Source organism: Cimex lectularius, unplaced genomic scaffold (genome assembly GCF_000648675.2).
Source record: "Cimex lectularius strain Harlan isolate CLEC.00 unplaced genomic scaffold, Clec_2.1 scaffold105, whole genome shotgun sequence".
NCBI classification, from domain to species: Eukaryota; Metazoa; Arthropoda; class Insecta; order Hemiptera; family Cimicidae; genus Cimex; species Cimex lectularius.
In genome coordinates this window covers 1,239,160-1,262,052 of record NW_019394178.1, presented here as the reverse complement: position 1 = coordinate 1,262,052, position 22,893 = coordinate 1,239,160, and the positions used below count along the sequence as shown (strand labels likewise).

At 35.8% G+C, this 22,893-nt stretch overlaps 1 protein-coding gene across 2 annotated transcripts in view; it reads right to left on the bottom strand.

The window, feature by feature from the left end:
* The window catches only part of LOC106664925 (matrix metalloproteinase-2-like), a 58,452-nt gene extending 47,726 nt beyond the window's left edge, over window positions 1-10,726 (bottom strand). For both annotated transcript variants that reach the window (XR_002910889.1, XM_024229991.1), the window contains exon 1: window positions 10,599-10,726. Coding sequence is in view for 1 of the 2 variants with exons in the window: in XM_024229991.1 (XP_024085759.1) it covers window positions 10,599-10,703 (105 nt within the window). In the remaining variant the exon portion in view is untranslated. The remainder of the gene's footprint in view (window positions 1-10,598) is intronic.
* Window positions 10,727-22,893: the final 12,167 nt, after the last annotated feature.

Genomic DNA, 22,893 nt, shown 5'->3' with positions numbered 1-22,893 from the left:
TAGTTGAGATAAAAAAGTCAATGGCACGAGCGGGATGCGAACCACGATCTTCGGCTAGATACGCCGCTGCTCTACCACTTGAGCTATCGTGACCTCGATCCACTCGGGCACTAACTTCCCATCTCAACCCCACCTTTTGAATTTTCCCTCCTTTTTTGCCATTTTCGAATCCCACTCGTGCCATTGACTTTTTTATCAAATAAAAACCTTAATTAATTGTAATATATTAATTGGTCAAGCGGACCACGAAATTAGTGAAAATAATAATAAGTACAAGTACATTCATTCTGATAGCACGTCGTTGTTATCATAACACTATTGGGACTGTAAATATTATTTAAAAAAGATAAACCAAGTAAAAGACGATAAGTGCACGTGTGTAGCATTGAAACATTGGAACATATAATCGTTCTGTATCCTCTCTACGAAGAGAAACGGAAGAAGATGTTAAGTGCTATAACAAAATAATGGAAAATGAGGTAGGATACTCTAAGATAATAAGCTCTTGTTCTATTGAGGTGATCTTTGCAGTAGAGGACTTTTTGAAGAATATAAGCAAAAAATTATGATTATATATTAAAATAATAGTTGTAATTATTGTATTAATTAATTTATTTATTTGTTATTGTTGTTTTTAATTGTAATTTTGAACAAATTGTACTTGACTATATGATGTTGCAAATGGCTCTGGCAATCAGATGATGCCAAAAAATGTTTATTTCCCCAATCTAGTCAGTAACGTTTTCCCCAAAATAGACAGTCAAACGCCGACCTTTCATTGCCTCGTTCCCCAATGTAGTCGTCGCCCTTAGTTGTACCACAAAACAAGTTTTAGTGTACATTGTTAAATAATGAATTGGCAAATGTAAATCGTGATATAAACTATAAGGATTACTATTTGACCGTGGATTTAATAAAGTTTCCACGTGGGAAGATATTTGCTTATGTACCTTGTTTATGGAGTGGTACAGTATAATTAACATTAATACACGCCTGACACAAACCGATGAGATCAAACGGATTATAATGTAATTAGCAATTACCATTTTGTTAGGTCAACAGCAGAGATATTTTTTATCTTATCATTTAATTTTAAATTATGTTAATGTTGCGTTTTTAATTTGTGACGAAGTGTTTTGAACGTGGTAATCCATGCGTGTTACTCCAATTTTCTCAGCTCCACTCATACACCTGAGTGGTTAATTAAAATTGATAGTTTGTTTTCATTAGAAATTGCTCGGGTCTGGGGCGGTCGAGGTACTTGTACCTTGCCATTTGGCCAAATAAAGGGCGTGTTCTCGGTTTGTTGTAAACGAGTTTAGCCTTTGTTGTCTGCCGGCTGTATATCCGCGGCTTTAATGTTCAAGTTGCGATACAATAATTAAACAGGATAGCAAGTTTCGCCCGAGAGTTGAGTTATCCTAGCTCCTGGGCCCCACACCTCGAGCGCATTAATTTGTATTTTACCAACCAAACTATGACTAATATGCCCCGCCAGAATTTCAAAGGCCACATTTCACCTTCCGCTATAAGATTTTGAGCAATCTTCTGACAACGTTCTCCTCGCTTTTTTCGGAATTCCCGAAGAGTCATCGCAAGCAACGGGTCTCGTCGACCAGCCTCAAATTTTACATCAGACATTTCAATTTTTATGATGGCACGTTAGTACTATAAATTCTTAGTACTATAAATACTATAAAGAAATTTAAATAAATTCACTGAAAGGAACATAAAGTTTTTCTTTCTCCAACGAAACATAAAAAAATGTGGCTTAATAAAAAATAAAAGTTCAAAAAAAATTCAAACGTTGGAAACTTTTTGAAGAATTTCAAACATTTAATACACTGTGACAAAACCTTTAGAGATAGGCAAATTTTACAAAACTTTCGAACAGAATGCTTGGTAGAATCGGTGACCATTTTGTGTAAGAAGTACGGTCGATCAACCCTCTCAAAAAACGAGAATCATAAAAAAATCAAGGTGTTATAAAAATTCACTAGTTTTCGTGGTCCGCTTGAACAATTAATATCTTTCAATTAATTAAGGATTTTAGTTGAAATAAAAAAGTCAGTGTCACGAGCGGGATTCGAACCCACCACCTTTGGCTAGATATGCCGCTACTCTACCACTTGAGCTATCGTGACTTCGATCCACTCGGACACCAACTTCCCATCTCAACCCCACCTTCTGAATTTTCCTTCCTTTTTACCATTTTTGCCATTTTTTATCTCAACTAAAAACCTTAATTAATTGAAAGATATTAATTGTTCAAGCGGACCACGAAAACTAGTGAATTTTTATAACACCTTGATTTTTTTATGATTCTCGTTTTTTGAGAGGGTTGATCGACCGTACTTCTTACACAAAATGGTCACCGATTCTACCAAGTATTCTGTTCGAAAGTTTTGTAAAATTTGCCTATCTCTAAAGGTTTTGTCACAGTGTATTAAATGTTTGAAATTCTTCAAAAAGTTTCCAACGTTTGAATTTTNAAATTCAAACGTTGGAAACTTTTTGAAGAATTTCAAACATTTAATACACTGTGACAAAACCTTTAGAGATAGGCAAATTTTACAAAACTTTCGAACAGAATGCTTGGTAGAATCGGTGACCATTTTGTGTAAGAAGTACGGTCGATCAACCCTCTCAAAAAACGAGAATCATAAAAAAATCAAGGTGTTATAAAAATTCACTAGTTTTCGTGGTCCGCTTGAACAATTAATATCTTTCAATTAATTAAGGATTTTAGTTGAAATAAAAAAGTCAGTGTCACGAGCGGGATTCGAACCCACCACCTTTGGCTAGATATGCCGCTACTCTACCACTTGAGCTATCGTGACTTCGATCCACTCGGACACCAACTTCCCATCTCAACCCCACCTTCTGAATTTTCCTTCCTTTTTACCATTTTTGCCATTTTTTATCTCAACTAAAAACCTTAATTAATTGAAAGATATTAATTGTTCAAGCGGACCACGAAAACTAGTGAATTTTTATAACACCTTGATTTTTTTATGATACTCGTTTTTTGAGAGGGTTGATCGACCGTACTTCTTACACAAAATGGTCACCGATTCTACCAAGTATTCTGTTCGAAAGTTTTGTAAAATTTGCCTATCTCTAAAGGTTTTGTCACAGTGTATTAAATGTTTGAAATTCTTCAAAAAGTTTCCAACGTTTGAATTTTACCTCCTTTTTGCCATTTTTCAAATGTCGAGTAGTCTATTTGTTTCTCGGCGACAAATGAAATGGCCACGGAGTTTTCGTGGTCCGCTTGACCAATTAATATTTTTCAATTAATTAAGGTTTTTAGTTGAGATAAAAAAAGTCCGTGTCACGAGCGGGATTCGAACCCACGACCTTCGGCTAGATACGCCGCTGTTCTACCACTTGAGCTATAGTGACTTCGATCCACTCGGACACTAACTTCCAATCTCAACCCCACCTTTTAAATTTTCCCTCCTTTTTGCCATTTTTCAAGATAGACCGACAATGAGTAGTTTATTGTCACCAACGCAGACTTCAAAAAAATAAATGGGCTCAGTAATTATATGAGTTGAAACTCAAAGATGCCGCAATACTGTTTATATACTGTTTACTTGCGCGCAGACTTCTCTAAATGTATTAATAGCAAATCATTAAAAAAAACGTAAGATCATAAAGTCAAACTTTTTACGTGCTAAACACATTAGCACGTAAGCCGTTCGCAAAATACTCCGTGAATACATACCAAATCTCCACAATCTTAGCAACCTGACAACGCACAAATTCTGGGTGATGATTAAACGAACAAACAGGCCAGAGTTGTATCAACATAGTCATATAAATAAGCTTATACCCTATACCATGGTCTTGGCAAGATAAAAAAAAAATACTTAACCATCTCTCGAAATAATTAGACAATACGGTCACTGGCATCCAAGAAAACAACTATACAATGAGGGTACAATGGGTATGATCCAATTTGTAGGTTATGTAATGTAGGTGAAGATAATGCCTTGTCAACTTTGAATTAGAAGCAACCGTTTAATTAAAAACACAAGGACACCAGGAAGACTTGAGACAAGGGATTGCAGTAATGACCTACAACTTCAAATATGGGTGGAGTCAATTGAAGTATGCCACATAAGTAGGAAAGGCTAAGAACCTTAACTGCATATTTCAGATCCTAATTAGACTTAGTTATTAGGCCTTGTATAATCATAGCATTATTCTCTCACAAATCAATAGAAATTTACATTATTTAGTGTTAATATTTACAAAAGGTTAAACAACCGTTGAATTACTAATTTCCAATTTATATTTCTGTTCCTAATCAGTGTTATAATATTAATTGTTATTATAATCCAATGGGTCATGTTGATTGACAATACTTGAGCTGGTTACAAAGTGAAACAAGGAAACTGGCATGTTTACGCTATTTAAGAATTGTTTATTGGGGGGGATTACATCTAAATTAACCGTTGATCTTTGGCGGGATCAGGTAATCCAGTGACTCTCAAGACTTGAAAGGGAGTCCTTACGTTTTTCCTCTGTTCTTATTTTTAACCCTTTGATCTACGGGAAGTTCAAATTTCAAAATTTTTGAATCAGTCCGGGTCATTTTCTGACGGGAGCTGGGGGAAAGAAAATCCACCATATTTCTTGAGCGAACTGGTCTGCCTAGTACTTGAACCAACTCATTTAAAAAATCATAAAACGCATGATGACTTCTGCAGGGAGTCGTTGATGTTCATGCAGATCAGGATGTCTTAATGTTTTTTCCCTCAGGGATTTTTTATTGTGCTTATACATATACAAATGTTTAAGTTTATCAAAAATGGTTGGCAGAATGTTTGCGCTATTTAAAATTGTTTATTTGGTAAAAGCGCATTTGGAATTATGTGTGGTGATTAGTGACCGTTAATCGATAATTATTCTGAAATCGTGAGATGCGGTCTGGTGTGATGTAGGTTTCAGAAAAACATTTTCTTTATCGTGCCAACGTTTCGATCTTTATTGAGATCATCTTCAGGGCTCAAAGTGTTTGTCTTCTGTGTAAATGTACCATTCTTGCGTGTCATGTTGAGAGTGCCACTGGCCAATTTGGAATTATATTGAACGTGACTATTAATCTTTCAAAGAATCTGGGGTAATCCAGTTGCACTCAAGGCTGAGAAACTCCTCTTTTCCGCCAGCTCTTGCTTTTTTTCTCCTTATTTACAACTTGATTTTCTTGTGGTGTTTAACTTTAGGTTTCTTTTAATGAAGCACAGTAAATCCAACACATTTGCAATTTTATTTTGGATAAAACAAAATGAAAGATTGTAACTTTATATTAAATTTCTCAAATACGATTGTTTTTTCAGGGTTTTTTTAAGTTTGAAACGTGCTCAATTTGCTCAGACGGCCTGATGATTAGCGATCATGCCCTTGGGCCACATTAAGCCATTATCAGTTGACTGACAGCACTTCGTCAACTCGAAAACGGAGTTAACTTTACGATTTAAGTTGAATTTAATCTCAACTATTGTCAACCCCGAACCAATCAGTTTGAAAGGAACGAATTAATTTTTCACTTATTTCATGTCAATGGTTTATTAATTCGTCTATTATTCACTCTCTCTATCACCCTTTCTATCAGTCTATCTGTGTATCTATCAGCCTATCTCTCTCTCTCTCTCTATTTATCTCACACTCTCCTCTCTTCTCCTCTCTCTCTCCCTATTTCTCTTTCTCTTTTTGATAGTTTTGGTTTTGATATAGATTACCAACAAAAAATAAATCAATTGTAAGCAGAAACAATTAGCTTAACTTTAACTATCTTTAACTAACACTTTGAAATATTATAATGCATATATATAATATAAGTTCGTTTTGCCTAATGTACTGGACTTTAGAAAACAACTGAAATGTACTAATAGATGCGACACATGAATACTTCGGACCTTCTAATAATAATAAGTAATAAAATCGGCAGACGGTTTTTATCCATGCCGTTATTTTATGTTAAGACATATGTTTTGTTTTGTAAACATTTTTTGTACTAATAAAGCATTATTATTATTATAATAAATACATATAATAAACGAGTAGCAATTTTAATTTATAATTTGACATGATTTGATGAACCGCAACGGGGACATTGCCAGTTATCCTAAGCGCTCCTTAACAGAAGACGGTATGTGGCTTAATAATGCAAGAAGAAGAGGTTTTTACCTTGGCTCTTCTTCTTATAAAAGCGGGTTTTGTTAAGCTAATAGGAGAAGAAGCCGGGTGCCTAACATTTTATCACCCCCCGCACCATTCTTCCCAACGTTGGAATTCTCCTCGATTCAACCGGGGGAGGGGGGTTGTTTTAAAGATTTTTTCCTCATTCTGGCGTCTTTTTAATCACAATTTCTTGTTTTTTGCTCGTTCTAATTACATTTATGTGGTACATTTAAAAAATTTGTATAACATTGTTTTTTTTCTGAATACATTTATCCTTATAACTCTCTTACTTCTCTCTCCCTCTCTCTCCCTCTCTCTCTCTCTTTAGCTCTCTTTAGCTCTCTTTCCTCTCCTCTCTCTCTCTTTCTCTCACTCTCTCTTTATCTCACAATCTCCTCTCTCCCTCTCTCTCTCTCTCTCCCTCTCTCTTTCTCTCTCACTCTCTCTCTCTCTCTCTCTCTCTCCCTCTTTCTCTCTCTTTTTCTTTCTTTTAGAGATGCCTTTTTTTAATAATGTTAGAAGTATTTCCACTGAGAAAATCATAGAATTTATAAATTAATTAGTTTTTGGGATTCTAAAAACAGAAATAATGAAAATTAAAATTAAAATTAATTTAAAGTCGTCTAACTCGTAAAAATTCGTGTTAAAGTTTTTAAATTTTATTTTTTTCTTTTAATTGTTATGTACTGTTAGGTATTTATCACGGTAAATATCTTATATGTTGATAAATCAAAAAATTTCTTATTGTCAAATGTTAATTAAAAATTACATTTTCGTCAAATGTTAAAAAAATTTTTTTTTTTTTTGCAACACACTTTATGCCCTGAAGATGACCCGAATAAAAGTCGAAACGTCGGCAAAAATAAGAAACGTTTTTTTCTAAACTACCTCATTCTTGACCCCTCTCCCCACGAATTATATATTGTAAAATCAATAGTAAAGACCAAAGGAATCTACATAAGTTATTTGTATAATGTAAAATAGACAAATCAAATTAATTGAAAGAAAGATCCAGGGATCCAAGAGAACTAACTTTGCATTATTAAATAAACCATATAATCAATAAATCTATCTATCTATCTATCTGTTTATCTATTATCTAACAATCTATCTATATATCTCTCTTTCATCTGTCTCTCTCTTCTGTTTCTCATTCATAAAAACATACACTGACAGAAACATGTACAAACAACAACAATAGTTTATGTGCAAACAAACCCTAAAATTTGCGCTTCGCACTCGCATATTTTTATCTCTTCACGAAAAAATATTCAATCAAAAATATGTTAAGCTAAACCTATTCGTAACCAACCAAACTTCTAAACCAACGGTAAACATACCTGGCCTAACTTAAAACATACCGCAAAAAAAAATAAGAAAAATGATAAGAAGCACGAAAAAAGCAAAAATAGTGTTCACCGTCGTTCATACTCTTTCACCAAAATGTGAAATGTAAATCTTTAATTTTAAAATATATATTTTTATATTCTATAATCATCTCATACATAATAATCTGAATGATAAATATAACAACTAAAATGAAAAAAAATTAGAAACAAAACAGATACTCTATACAGCTATATATTACAAATGCGGGCAATACAAATAATTACAAATCAACATTCGCAGAGAAAATTGTTCAGAACAATGTCATAACAGAGAAATAGCTCAGTTTTTTTATTCAAAATAACAACCAACAGATACATGAAATCCATTTATCAAGGACAGATACATCAACTAGAATCAAATTTTAAAAAAATATATATATTTTGGAACAGACAAATATAGTTTAAGTTGAATTTGTAGACTAGGCAATTGATTGTTGATTAAATGATAAAAAAGAAAGTAATGGTAGTAAGAACATTAGGTTTTCCTCTAAAGATTTTTTATTGATGGCTGAGTTTTTAAATCTATAAATACATGTAAGTACATTAAGCGTTGGAACAGTTTATTTGTCACGATCCCCTACTACAAATAAAATGCGAATAATTAATTAACGGTGGGTAATTTTAATCAGTACAAGTTACTTTATTGATTCCTAGTGCATAGCGTTATATGCAACCGATTCTAATCAAACCTAATCTTCCCATCAGACCCTAATTAATTTACTTGTATTAGAGCAGCCGTCCTGTCGTGAATTACTGCTGGTACAGCAAGGTCCGTTTGCTCCCAAGCCAAACGCATTATGTTTGGAAACTATGGGTCCGTTCATCATGACGTTATTGATGTCCTTCCATAGAACAATATTTAATTTAAAAATACTGTTTTTTAGAGAAGTTTTTTAAACGTTAATTTTCCTTATTCGGGGTGGACACATAATTGAATAAATGAGTTTAATTGAAGCAACATTTATTTTGTGTTTGCGTTTGTATTCGCAATTCGGCTTTGAGATGAGAAATTAATGTCAGCTGTCGTAAAATTATTCTTTGGTTAAAAAAAGGTGAAACTAAAAAATACGTTAAATTCATTAGTTTTGTGGTCCACTTGACCAATCAATATCTTACAATTAATTAAAGTTTTTAGTTAAGATACAAAAGTCAATGGCACGAGCGGGATTCGAACCTACGTTCTTCGGCTTGATACGCCGCTGCTCTACCACTTCAGCTATCGTGACTTCGATCCACACGGACACTAACGTCCCATCTCAACCCCACCTTTTGAATTTTCCCTCCTTTTTGCCATTTTTCAATCCAGCTCGTGCCATTGACTTTTTATCTCAACTGAAAACCTTAATTAATTAAAAAATTCGGTGTTCTTGAGTTATTGTTACAAGTAAATACACTGACAGGCAAACAATTCCACCCACTTATGATATAACTTGATTTGTATATATTTATTTTATATATTAAACTATGTTTCAGTTTTTTTAAGGTTGAAGAATTTATCTTTGTTTTCAAAAGTAAAAAAATTTAAACTGCTAAGGAAAATTAAAAAAGACTGGCAGATAAAATTTGTTCTAGATTTTTAATTAACATTGCAATATTGCATTTTTCCTGCTCTTCCAGTAATTACATCTCAAAGATGCCTCGGCATACATTCTACAGTCTTTTCTGGAGGTGAGCCCATTCTTCACGAAGAGTCCTTTGAAGATCGTGGAGTGTATCTGGAAGTGATGGACGTGCTCTTATTCGTCTTTTGAGTTTATCCCATAAATGTTAGATGAGGTTCAAGTCTTGAGAACGTGCCGGCCAGGCTAAGACCCGGGTATGCTGTTGACTATGCGAGCGATACGTAGATGAGCATTCTCGTTCATTAGACGATTTTCGCTGATTCATCGAGGATAGATAATGCATGATGTTCCAAAATTTCATCCACATAGCGAGTGCCCGTCCCCACGAACAACAACCGTGCGACTTTCCATTGAAATTCCTACCCAAACCAACACTGAAGTAAGTTGACAAGTTGGCTCTGGGAAAAATTACAATCTCCATTGAAATTCCTACCCAAACCATCACTGAACTAAGTTGAAAAGGTTGGCTCTTGGAAAATTTAAAAGCTTCGTACCTTTTATTTCCCCTTCTCCACATTCTTTCACGCACATCTGGACATCGTAGAGCAAATCTACCCTAATCTGTATCAAATACAGCAGCTAGTCATCTAATGACCGATGACTGTGAACTCGAGCAAATGGGCCAGTGTGGTGCCGGTTTTGCAAAATTCCCAAAGTCAAAAAACGGTCATCCTGTGATTCTATTACTTTAGGGCGTGCCTCCTATGGTAGGACCCAGTTTCTCGAAAACGTCTAACGGCGTCTTGCAGTGTTTCGTGGGAATTTCGATGGCAACAGCCGCATACCTGATAGAATGTCCATCATCAATAAGTGCCACACCACGCGCAACACCCTCAGCATTAAGTGGCAATTTTACGTTAAACAGTTTCAATTAATTAATCTTTTTCTGTAAGGTTTTGGTTGAAATGAAAAAGTTAGTGCCACGAGCGAGATTCGAACCCACGACCTTCGGCTCAATACGCCGCTGTTCTACTACTTAAGCTATCGTGGCACTAACTTTTTCATTTCAACCAAAACCTTACCGAAAAAGATTAATTAATTGAAAGAAGTTATTTGGTCAATCAGACCACTAAATATAATTGATTTACTAAAGAGTTTATTGCTTAAGAATTCAAATAAGATTGAATAAACTTTTTAAATTCGGTCAAAATTAAACATTGAAAAATCCTTTATCCTTGTTTTGGATTAAGGATTAAGTGTGTTTAACTCTATGACATACCCAAATAAAAAAGGAGCATAAACAAATATTAATTGTTAAAAACAATTAGACAAATTAAGCGCAGATTCTTTCATCGAGAAAATGAAAAAAATCAATCGGGTGGAATTTTTTGCCTGTCAATGTATAAACATTATTTCATAAATGTGCTGGACTATGCGGATTGAGGTAGAAACTTACCGATTCCGGCGCATCGGCGACAAGGCTGGATGGAGCGTTGTCGTCTGATGACGGGTTGCCTGCGGCGAGGCCGAACAGAAACGCGACGATAAACCGGTCGAACATGTTAAACTGAAATGAGAAACCGTCAGGGGAGTATATATAGGCTCGCCAATGAGTCATTCCTCTCGTCGCGTCGTCACGGTCACACGGGAGATCCCGAGACGTGAGGAGAGGACGTGAGGCGCCCACTCACATGACCCCTGCGGACATCCGCCGGACCTTGCTCATTGACCTATGAAATATTTGCACAACAATCCACTACCTGGCCATTTTCGGATCTAATCTTTTCCTGACTACTAAAGAGAGACAGAATTTGCCTGAGGTTCATTCAGCCATTAATGTTCTGGCATTCCTTTCCCAACTCAATGCCCATAATATTCCAAACGGAAACAAACATACCTACTTCCCCAATATTTTTCCGTAGAGTGTGCAATCATTTAAACATTTGTTCACCGACTTGCATACCAACAACATATAACATGCATATAAAAAAGCATGTACTGATAGATAAATAATAGATTATTTACCTAAAATAATAGATCTATACAGTGTCCTTTTTAGAGGGGCCGGCTAAATTTCTCTTGAACCCCTGACGCAAGCTAAGAAAAAAAATACATGTTTAAAATATTTTAGCCTAGTTTCAGATTTTTACCTTTTTTGGAAAAAAATTAAACAGTATACCTCAGGCCAAGTTCAACTTCAAAATTTCAAATACGACCCTATACAACCTGACATATGGGAGCTGGAGTCTTCGGGATGAACCCAAGGACCGAACTGACGATAAACCTAGGTAAATCTGCTTCAGTTTTCCAGTCCGATATCATAGCGATTGAACAATGCGCCAGAGAAATACAAAGGCTAGGAATAGATTTCCGGAAGATAGCCATTTTCTATGACAGCTAGGCAGCACTTTGGGCCCTAGCCTCTTGCGAAGCGAAGGCAAAGAGTGCTTGGAACCGCATGGAGGCCCTGACGGAGGTCAATGCCACTCATGACCTGACTCTGGCATTGGTCCCTGGACATTGAGGGCATAAAGGCAACGAAAAGGTTGACATTTTGGCCAAAAAGGAGGCCACATGAGCTCTCTGGGCCCAGGACCACAAAAGAGGGTACATCTTAAAATGGATGCTTAATGATTCCAAAACATGGTGTACCACAGGTATGAGGCACGAAAAGAAATTCATAGAAGAACCATCCGCAAAATTCACCCAAGAATTACTGGAAGGCGACCGAACCGAACCTGGATTCTGGTAGGACTCCTTGCCACTTAAGAAGGCACATGTAGCGGATAGTACAAACAGAAGAAACACTCTGCAGATACTGCCAGGAAGAGGAGGAGACCTCAGAAGACATTTTATGTTTCTCTGAAGGTCTATGTAGTTGTAGGTTCTTGCAACTAGGACAAGAAAAACCACAAGCAAGATCCTACACTAAGGAACCTATGGCATAGCTGTGGAGACTGATTAATAACGTGAAGCTGGCCAGTGAGTTATAAGTAACAGTGAGCACAATAAATCTATTCAGGTCGAGGTGCATTAGGTCTTGCGGCCGCCCTTTCTATCCCAACAACCAAACACAACACGTTAAAGGATTTTTTACCCTGAAAACAATGGTGCAATCGGGTTTTAAATAGTCAAAAAAGACAAAGATGACAAAAAGCTTGAAGAAAACAATTTGGTTTACTATTTATTCATCGCATTTCATGCTCGAACTACCTGCCCTGCATCAAGATGAACAGATTTGCACTTTTTAATCACTCTTCACCGGTGCTCAGAGCGATAGAGTCAGGGGAGATGGATTGACAACCATTTTCTATTCTTTGCGGCAGTTTGTAGACACTGGTTTTTAAATGGCCCCACTAAAAATAGTCAAAAGGAGTTAAATCGGGTTACCGACTAACAGATCGGTCCATGAAGTCCTATCCACCTATCCTGGAAGTGACGATTCATATAACGTCTCACCTGCAAAGAACTGTGTCCGAGGCATCCATCAACCTGGAGAATCATTCTTTGTTCTTCTGTCGTTGTTGCACAGGAACATCATCTAATAGTGACGGTAAATCCTCCCTCAAAAATTGAAGAACTATCAACAATCTGAGCAAAAAGAAGAAGAATTATTTCCGAAAAGTCCACACCAAACGTTGATACTGTGTTGCTGATACCTGTTGATAACAAGAGTACGAAATTCTCGGATTTTCCTCTGCAAAAATTCCGACGGTTTAGTGTGCCATTAGAGGTGAACATGGATTCATCAGTTCATAGGATACATGGAAGAACGTTTTCTTCAGCCTCCCAAATCGACATTTGTCCAAGGAACGTTAGATCAGAGTGTCAGTGTCATAATCAGAGTCCCGAACCCTGGGCAAGGTAAGTGCGATATGGCTTAAAATTGTAAATCCAGAGAACATCTCTAATTTTTATTTTGAAAAACCAAAAACCTATACATATATAAAACACTTCCACTTTCATTTTTACCTTTGTCGATAATTAAATGGACTCCAAATAAAAATTACTTTTTAAAAAGAATTTTATTGTAAGAGCTACAACTGTTCAGACGGGGCTTACAGCAGAGAGTGATTAAAATTACAATAATAAACTTGTAGGAAGGGAAGGGGTTTTAGATTAGTTATCAGTAGACATAGTGTCAGCAGTGTCGGATTACTGTTTCCTTTCCTGTAACTGATGACACACCCTAATTCTCACCGCCCCGCCGATAAAGACCACGTTACAGTTTCACGTAATTTACAAAAGCACTTACTTCGAATTAATTTTTTCTTAAACAAAGTAATTTTATTTCCTTTGTTCAGAAAGCTTAATAATCCTAATTCCACGTTTAACAATTTTAAATTGGATTGTCAAATTTCCTCCTGTGGTATGCAGTGTTATAAACCTTCTGTTTGATGTTTCCTATCATCCTGCCATCCTCCCTGATTTTTGTTAATTCAGACGCACTTCGCCATCTTTAGTGTTTGGAAGATATTTGTCGAGTGATGCTTTAGTGTGATGCTTTAGCTTTAGGTCGTGGATAGGAAGGGGGCTTCGTAAGTTTTAGCGATATTAGTACTGTTTATCGGTGTGGTTAATGTATTAAGTCGGAGTTTTGGATTGTTTAAGTCGATTTGTCCTTTTTAATATGTGTAATGATTTAAATGATGTGATGTTTGCGAATTGTTGTTAAGAGTTTTTTAAAATTGTTCTAGTTTCTTATCTTCTCTCCTTTTTCTTTTGAATATGTTTGCGCGTTGGTCAATTTGTAAATATATGAGCTTTTTAGTGTAGAATGTGTTATATTTATACAGGGTGACTGGCGATAAGTGTTGAAAATTTTCGGAGGTTTTCCACTCACCAATATGCAACAAAAAACACAAAAACGTATAAACCCCTGTCCAAATCTCAATGGTTAAGAAGTAATTTAAGGATGTTGTTTTTTTCGACTTAAGTCCAGTAAATTGCATATAAACTTCAGAATTATTGACTGTAGAAGAATCTGGTTTGTACCACCTGAAAAAACTTACTGTGAGTAGGAATTACCTTTTCAAAAAGGTGGAAAAATAGCAAAAAGGAGGGAAAACTCATAAGGTGGGGTTGAGATAGGAAGTTGATGTTCAAGTGGATCGAGGTCACGATAGCTCAAGTGGTAGAGCAGCGGCGTATTTAGCTGAACTTAGTGGGTTCGAATCCCGTTTGTGACACAGACTTTTTTATCTCAACCGATACCTTAAATACATATTAATTAATTTTTAAAAAGGATTGAACACCGCACTCACTCCATCATTCATCATTTCTGTTAAATTAAAATTAGGTTATATAAAATTAATTATAAAAATAAAAGATTCATCTTCTAATTTGGGGTTGTTTTTAAATATACAATGGCTCTTATATATATATTACGGCATGAAAAAATTGTATAACTACAATTAAAAGTTATGTTATTTCGAATTAAATTCACTAATTTCGTGGTCCGCTTGACCAATTAGTATATTACAATTAATTAAGGTTTTTAGTTGAGATAAAATGCCAATGGCACGAGCGGGATTCGAACCCACAATCTTCGGCTAGATACGTCGCTGCTCTATCACTAGGGCTATCGTGACCTTGATCCACTCGGACACTAACTTCCCATCTCAACCCCACCTTTTCAATTTTCCCTCCTTTTTGCCATTTTTCAAATGTCGTGTAATCGCATTGGATTCTCGGCGACAAATGAAATGGCCACGGAGAGCTTCAGTGAAGTATACTTCATTTTAAATCATTAAATTCACTAATTTCGTGGTCCGCTTGACCAATTAATATATTACAATTAATTAAGTTTTTAGTCGAGATAAAAACGTCAGTGTCACGAGGGGGATTCGAACCCACGACCTTCGGCCGCTACTCTACCACATGAGCTATCGTGACTTCGATCCACTCGCTCACTAATTTTCCATCTCAACCCCCCCATAAGGATCGAACCCACGACCCTCAGTGGTAGAGGAGCGGCGAATCTAGCCTAAGATCGTGGGTTCGAATCCCGCTCGTGCCATTGACTTTTTTATCTCAACTAAAACCCTTAATTAATTGTTATTTCGAATGATTGATCACAATCTACATCACACAAGACCACATCTCACGATCTCTAAATAATCATTAATTAACGGCACATTATTTACACCTTATTTCAAATAAAAAAACAAGTGATTCAATTTTTTTTAGAAAATATAAAACAATTATTTTTTGTTTAAATAAATATAAATATAAAATAATTATATTATATTTTTAAAAATTCTGGAATTAATGGTTTTTATAATTAATTTTAATTATTTTTCATATATCATTTTTGATGAGAAACCATTTTATATTGTATTTAAATCTCAAATTAAAAAAAGAATCGTTTAATTTAATATTTAATTTTACCTAGTATTTAATTTCCATTTTAATTATTTTTATAACGAGAAGTCGAATTATTTTATATTTCAAAATAATTCCCAAATCTACAGTAATTTTACTTTATATGCTTAATACCACCTCCTAAATTCATTTAATGCTTTGAATAAAAGTTTAATTTGAAATTAAACCCGCCGTACTTAAAAATGGACATTTTTACAAATTCACCGGCCCCACAAAGGTTCATATGAATCTCGTATTTGAAATATCCTCATAAAAAAGGTTAAGGTCAGCCAAAACCACATTCTCAGCAGAGGAGAAATTACTCCTCCCTCTGGTCACTCTCACACTGCTTCGACTTGTTTGTGGAACATGGAGGACTGTACTTTTCTGCTTTTCAACACGTAGTTTTATTCGTCGGTTCCTCTCTGATGTCGGGGTGTGGCCATTGATTCAAAAGTATTTTTGTCAAATGCTCCATCAAGATCCAAGGAAATCGCAAAAGCTTATTCTTGATTCACCGAAAGCTTGGCAAACTTATAATAGTTTATTTCATTGGACCAACTCTCTAATCTACAACGCTAACCTTATTCTTGATTGTTGAGTGAATTTTCTAGTTTTTTAAATGTTTGACGTAGAGGTGATTCACAGGGATTTACCTTTTTGGTAGACCTGATCATTCCGTCAAGTTGTTCTTTTTATATGCAAGGAAAAACTATAATAATTATCTGTATTTATTACATACAGGTACGGGAAAAACACCCCATCCTTAATATTACGAAGCATAGATTTTAAATTCAATAACCGTAATGCTCAATATTTTTTACAGATTTAAGTGCATCGATCAAATTAAAAACAGATGTAATTAATTGTTCTAAGTGGTAACTACAGCACTTATCCAAAACTCGCCGTTTTAACAAGCCTCAATCAATTAATTATTTAATTAAAGGATAAAGTAAACCTTTTTAATAACTGGTAACCTCATTACCAAACTAATGATTAGCTAACGTTACAATTACGAAACTTTTTCAAAGCAGGGTGAGAAGTTTAAACGGACTTTAATTGTTGTTAAGGGTACGGACGCAACAGAATAAAGTTGATTGAATTTTGCTCTATTTATGTCTCTTTTTTAATATTAGATTGAATTTAATCCATAAAAAACTTAACTGAAAAGCGCTTTGTTTTAAAAAAACACCAATTTTGAATTGTTTAAACTGTTTTTTTATTCATATATCAGTCTTTCATAAATGAAATTAAATTGATTGATGTTTTTCTCCATTTTCATATTTTTTACCGCCCAGTCTGTTGCAATAAATATTTCAGGATTAAACCGGGCGATACGTCGATTAATGAGCTCGGGCTATGGTGAAATGTAATTCAATATGTAGCAAGTTCGTGAAACGAGATGGCCAGATGAAATCGCCTCGGATGGCCATCAGCCACGGATGATATAAATCAATCAGGCTCCTGTCAGATCCAACGTAGTCAGATAAGCCGCCAATGATTCAATTTAATCATATCAATTTCCTGTATGGGTCCAATGGCTGGAATCTGAGACGCTTTGAGGCGGGGGGACCTTTTGAAATTGTTGAAAGGAATCAAATTTCAATGAGTGAATTTCTAAATAGTGAAATATTAGAGCCTGTTTCAATTACTTATTTCTATTATGTAAGGTTTTGGTTGAAATGAAAAAGTTAGTGTCACGAGCGGGATTCGAACCCACGACCTTCGGCTCAATACGCCGCTGTTCTACTACTTAACCTATCGTGACTTCGATCCACTCGGGCCCTCCCTAACTCCCCATCTCAACCCCACCTTTTGAATTTTCCCTCCTTTTTGCCATTTTTCAAATGTCGTGTAATCAGGATTCGATTCTCGGCGACATATGAAGTGGCTACGGGGTGCTATTAGTGAAGTTATTAAATCCGTTATATGTAATGGCCTATTGACCAAATAAATTTTTTCAATTACTTAATCTTCTTAAGTAAGGTTTTGGTTCAAATGAAAAAGTTAGTGTCACGAGCGGGATTCGAACCCACAACCTTCTAACCACTTGAGCTATCGTGACTTCGATCCACTCGGACACCAAAAAAAAATTGAAAAATGGCAAAAACAGGGAAAATTCGAATGGTTGTAGGTTGAGATGGGAGGAATGATAACTCAAGTGTTTAGAGCAACGGTGTACTTAGGCAAAGGTCGAGGGTTCGAATCCAGCTCGTGACACTAACTTTTTTACTTCAACCAAAACCTTACATAAAGAGAATAAGTAATGGTCAATAGACCACTAAATATAACGGATTAGATACTCTGTGTGTGTGTGTGTGTGTGTGTGTGTGTGTGTGTGTGTGTGTGTGTGTGTGTGTGTGTGTGTGTGTGTGTGTGCGTGCGTGTGTGTGTGTGTGTGTGTGTGAAAGAGAGAGAGAGAAAAAGAAAGATTAAATTTGAGTCGTGATTTAATAATTATTCCCTCATCATCACGTTGTACCATTAAAAAACAAATCTGATATTGAATTTTTAGAATTATTAGAGTTGGAAATAAAAGGTTTATAGCGAAGACTTCACATCTAAAAGATTAACTTAGAATTAACTTAAAAGATTATTTAAGATTAACAATCTTAAAAATAGCAGTATTTACAACGGTTGTTATTCAGATATCGTGAGATGCGGTACCGCATCTCACGATATCTGAATAACTATCGAATAACGGTCACTAATCTCTACACACGTATTTTACAACTTTGGCCTTTTTGGGCAAGTACAGAATTTTAAATTATCTGTCTAGAAAAATCACTATTTTGGACTTACGCCACTTGCAAACCAAGGGGGCCATAAAAATTTACATTAATTGTAAATAATGGTACATTGTTAATAGGGAAACCTCTAAATTTTTAGACCCGTTCGAACAAAAGGCAAATCAGATAGTTTGAACGTCGATGACTTTCTCTTTTAAGCTTTTTCGATCTGGGGATTTGACCAAATCGAACAGCCAGCAGATTAATAAATTTTTTAGACGAGTTTAAAATAATCGTTAGGGTTAAAACTAGCTCTGATTAGAACAAACCGCTATCGGCGTCTTTTCATTAGTGCTTTATTCTGGTTTACCCTCTGTGGCTTTTGTCCTTAATTAGTGCCTTCTTCCTTCTTCATTCAAATGATCTTTCGCCCGAACGACTTGTGGTTTTTAAACCGAATGAAAATCCCTTTTACCACCTTTGGAAGAGGAAAACGGTTATAACCAGGATTTACTCCCTTCTCAGCCTTTATTAGATTTTGCCCCTTGTGGCCTTTAAAAAAGAACTAGGATTAGAAAATAATGAATTTTTATCTTCTTAATATAAAATCAATTTATTTCGTTACAATTAAACTTACTGAGGTCGGATCCTCACTGGGAGATCTGACTGAATCAAGGAATTATTGTTCGGAAAATGGCTAAATTTTATACAATTTTCCATAATTACATTCAAGTTTTCGTGGTCCGCTTGACCAATTAATAACTTTCAATTAATTAAAGTTTTTTAGTTGAAATAAAAAAGTCAGTGTCACGAGCGGGATTCGAACCCACGACCTTCGACTCAATTCGTCGCTGTTCCAACCACCTGAGTATCGTGACTTCGATCCACTCGGACACCAACTTCCCATCTCAACCCAACCTTTTGAATTTTCCCTCCTTTTTGCCAATTTTCAAATGTCGTGTAATCGGTTTTGATTCTCGCCGACAAATGAAATGGCCACGGAGAGCTTTAGTGACGTATACTTCATTTTAACTTATTAAATTCACTAGTTTTCGTGGTCCGCTTGACCAATTAATAACTTTCAATTAATTAAAGTTTTTCAGTTGAAATAAAAAAGTCAGTGTCACGAGCGGGATTCGAACCCACGACCTTCGGCTCAATACGTCGCTGCTCCAACCACCTGAGCTAACGTGACTTCGATCCACTCGAACATCAACTTCCCATCTCAACCTACAACCTTTCGAAATCGAATCCTGATTACACGACATTTGAAAAATGGCAAAAAGGAGGGAAAATTCAAAGGGTGAGGTTGAGATGGGAAGTTAAGGCGATGATACCCGGAGCGGTTTTGACCGAAGCGTTTATCGTGAGAAAAATCGAGGCGGTGCGTCGTTCATTGTTGTTGCATATAACCTGACAGACGTAGCGGTCGTACCCGCCTGTCGGTTTTCAAACCGAGTCGGTCGGTGGCGTAGACGACCCAACGCGTCGGTTTTGAAAACGCCAGGCGGTGAGTGGTACCCAAGTATTGCATCAGCCCTAACATACGTGACGTTTATTCGACCTGTTCGTACCCCACTTTCTTGAAGGGTTGTTTGTTTGTCAGTCTTCTAATTTACTTTTAAGATGCAAAAAATAGACGTGGAGAAAAAAATTTGTAACGCGGCATTTTATTGTACTATGTAACTCGTCAAAACTGCCCATTTACATCCTCGTAAAGTTAAACAATTCTCAGGGTGTTTCCTCATCTCTGAAAACAAATTCTTAAAATGCCCTCTTTCGCTTCTCTGGACAACTGGATGAACCCACATTCTCCTGTGTTTTTTCTCCATTCTCTTCTTCCAACGATAGTACAACAGAAACACCAGAAGTATCTCTTCATCCATGGGAACTCTGTAAACAAATACACGAAGTTCCACAGTTACAGAACAAAATATTTATTAAACAGGACTTACTATACAAACTGAAAATAACACCTTGCGACGTTCAATGCTTATATGCACTGCTGTAGGATACAATTAATAACTGAGAGAAAACAAAACCGCTTTGGCCAAAACGCACATCATACCGCTGCATGTGCCATAACCTAGCAACACCGCTCCGTGTGTCAGCGCCCTTAGTGTCCGAGCGGATTGAAGTCGCGATAGCTCAAGTGGGAGAGCAGCGGCGTATCTAGCCGAAGATCGTGGGTTCGAATCCCGTTCGTGAAACTGACTTTTTTATCTCAACTAAAAAACCCTAATTATTTTACATACGATAATTACATTAATCTCAAAAGTTACTTGTAAAACATAATTTTTATAAATTAAACCTGTATCATTCTATAACAAAAATAGTACCACTTTGTTGTTACAATTTGTCTTTCATAAATTCAATATCATACTATATCATTGTCTTCACTGTTCTAAGACAGATTCCCTAGTTAACTGGTATAATTATCAACTAAACATATCTTACCTATTCATATCAATCTTATCATTCATCTTTCCATTTATGTCAACAATGAATCAGTTTATCTCCCTATTTGTCTAATATATCTGTCTACATACCCATCAATTATCTATTGTTATGTCAGAATATTTTACTCATCTGTCCTTCTATTACGTTATAAATTGAATCAGTCATTAAATTCAAATTATTATTATAAATATTCAACTATTTAACTCATATTTTTATTACCTTCATCTTATTAGGCACAAATAGGTCGTCACTTCGCGGATATCGATTAAATTTAAAAACAAATATATTTTGCTTTCTGTTTATCTATCTTGTTTTGGGAATGATAACGATTTGATATAATTAATTAATTCTGTGTTAAGGAGGTTGATTGTATCAGGCCACAATAAATAAATAATTTTAATAATTTATTGTGGCGTGATATCATCAACCTCCTAAACGGAGTATTAAAGCTGAGGCTCGCAACATCCCACCGCCATACAGAATTAATTTTTTGGTTTTGGAAACTTCTCGAGATCTTCTTTTTGTTTAGATACTCAAAGTTTATGTTGTTTTGTTTTCAAATATCCCTGCCCTCTAGGAGTAGTGGCATTTTAAGTACTAGAAGTAAATTTTCTTGGTTTCCTTTGTGGCGGAACTTGTTTCATAAGTATCGCCTAGGCTTTGGCTAAGGTCATTTACATATTCAAACCAAATATTATATATATATATATATATATATATATAATATTTGGTTGGAATTTGGTTAGAGAGGTTGGGAGAGAGAGAGAGAGACGTTATTAAAACACGATTAAAAAGAAATGGAAATTTCGGTTTGCTAGATCGGCAAAAAAAACTCTCATACATCAAGAGCAATGGAAGAAGAGGGACTATCCGACTAAGTATAGGCCATGGGAGGGCACACTTATTTTTATTTTTACTTTATTCCTTACAGCTTAAACGGTGCATATGCTAAAAGACCAGAGCATTCAAAAACATAAATTATATATAAATATAAAGTATAAATTGTTAATTTATCGCTTCTGTTTTGCCCCCAGGAAATATTCTTTACAACATCCTATAATGTCTCAACAGTCTATAAAGGAGAGGAAGAACTCAGGAGAGGTGGTATAATGATATGGTATACAGATGGCTCCAAAACAAACAAAGAAACCAGGTCGAGTGTTTTCTGTACAAGCCCAAAATATAAGCAGTCAAACTCATTAGGGAAGTACAATTCCGTCTTTTAAACAGAAGCACATGTCATCAATGCTTTGCCATAGAAAATCTTAAAAGAGGTTACACTGGTAAAAAAGTCCTCAGTTTGAATAAAAATATGAGTGTCCGGTTCTTTTGTCTTCGACCGGACGAAAATCTGGACAGTGGGGATCGCAGAGCGTCGGGTAGGTTAGCGTGTCATAGCATCGGGTAGATGTGCACGGGGCAATGCAACCTTATGGAAAATCGGAGTTTGGATTTGCGTCGGGTAGCGTCGCATGGCGTAGCATCGGGTAAGTGTGTTTCTGGCTTAAGGGCTCTAGACACAGGAAACTTATGCTAAGACAACGCACAACATGACTGGGAGTTGGAGAGAGCCAGACTCAGAGGTGTGATAGGACTATTAACTAGTACTGACATCTCAGAAAACATCTACATACATGGGCATAAATAACAATGATCCCATTTGCAGATTGTGTAGGAGAAAGAAACTGCCACCTATATATTCGAATCGAAACAACGGCTCAATGGAGACATAACCTAACATACAGGGAAAAAACCTAGGGAATGAAATTGTAGCAACAACAGTCAATTAGCCGAATACCTCTGAAAAGAAGGATTGATTTGATTGCATTGAACTCGGGAATTAGGAAGGTACAATAAGACAGAATGCTGCAGTGCCTGGGGAGCACAAACCCCGCTTCCTACGAGCCTCATCACCATCTGTTTTGCTTACCAAGTATTCTGCATTTAATATTACGCTTGGTACAGATGTTTCTGCCAGACAGACCCATTTTAGTATCCCAAAAGTTCATTACCCAACACTGAGCACGGTGAAATAAAACACCGAAAGCTTTGATTAGTTGCAACATGTTCATATTATTCATATGTTCAATGTTCATAGTTTCAACTCTACAGACAAATTTTTTTGTCATTTTCTCGATAAAAAAAAATATACTATATTTATTTAGAAATCGGTCTGGTGTGATGTAGGTTTCAGAAAAA